Here is a 1,132-nt window from a genome sequence, read left to right as displayed (position 1 = left end):
TTCTCCTGGAGCTAGCTTCAAATGTTGAATTTTGTTGGCAAAGTCAACAGAGAAGTCCAGTTGTTTTTGTTTTTTAACTTTTTTTGAATTTACCATGGCTTGGATAACAGAATCTACACCAGCGATTTGATTTAATGCCTTTTTAAGGATCACTGCATTGAAAAGAGAAATGGTTTTCTTTTGTTCTGTAAGACGTTAGTGAATGGAGGATGATTAAAAGTATTTTAAAGCATTTATATTAAGTTTAGTTGCTTATTAAAAGAAGAAAAATTCAAATAGAACAGACACAGTTGGATTGTTTTTGTGTTTCTCTTTAGTTTATTTCAAACATATTTACACAAACCATTGAGTACTAAAACCACTAGTTTCAGACATGTGATGATGCATCACAACAAAAACTTGGAAACATTTCCAAAACATTTCACTCAGAAAAAGAGCGGAGGAACAGTCGTCTTTACAAAAGACAAATTAAAAGTAAGTGACCTTACAGCAGATCTCTTTAACTCGGATCATCACAAACTGATGCAGGCAGGTTTACAACAAGTCATCCTTTTTCTTTAGAAACAAAGAAAAGAAGCTAAACGTCTGGATCAGACAGTAAAGATTTATCAAATCAACAAAATATTAAAACTGAGTCAGTTTAGGAAAATGTTCTGCCAAAGAACAATAAGGTTTTAGATAAAACATTAAAAATATAACAAACATAGTTTGCTTTTCTTTAGATATTTTTTTTTACCTCAAAGTCCAATTCTTTACCTTTTTCCATAGGAATTGTTTTTTTAACATAAAATTATGTTTTACCAAAATAAAATAAACAATTTTCTGTAAATACAGAAACACTTTCAGGTTTAAAATTCCATTAATGTCAACCAATATGGTTATCAATGTCTATATTACATTCTTTCACCACATGAAAGATATTCTTCCTTAGGTAAAGTCACAATGTGGACAGAAGTCACAAAATAAATTCTTCTGTAAAATCAGAATGTAACAGTTCAGTAATCTTTGACCAATGTGGTCTTCTCAGTGTGGTTTCCTTCCAGTCCTTCAGTTTCTACCACGGCCTCCAGGGGGCGCTGCAGACCGGACTCTGCTCTTTCTCCATGCTGGTCTGGACTGTGGAGCTCAGAGG

The 1,132-nt window shown here is 32.9% G+C and overlaps 1 protein-coding gene across 1 annotated transcript in view; it reads right to left on the bottom strand.

Annotated features, from left to right (window-relative positions):
- Window positions 1–328: 328 nt before the first annotated feature.
- LOC108244920 (transcription factor HES-5-like) overlaps window positions 329–1,132 on the bottom strand; it is a 14,098-nt gene continuing 13,294 nt past the window's right edge. Inside the window, exon 3 of the mRNA XM_037975132.1 lies at window positions 329–1,132. Coding sequence (XP_037831060.1) covers window positions 1,055–1,132 — 78 coding nt within the window. The 3' untranslated portion in view covers window positions 329–1,054.

Source organism: Kryptolebias marmoratus, linkage group LG4 (genome assembly GCF_001649575.2).
Source record: "Kryptolebias marmoratus isolate JLee-2015 linkage group LG4, ASM164957v2, whole genome shotgun sequence".
Taxonomy (NCBI): Eukaryota; Metazoa; Chordata; class Actinopteri; order Cyprinodontiformes; family Rivulidae; genus Kryptolebias; species Kryptolebias marmoratus.
This window is presented reverse-complemented; position numbering and strand designations above follow the sequence as displayed.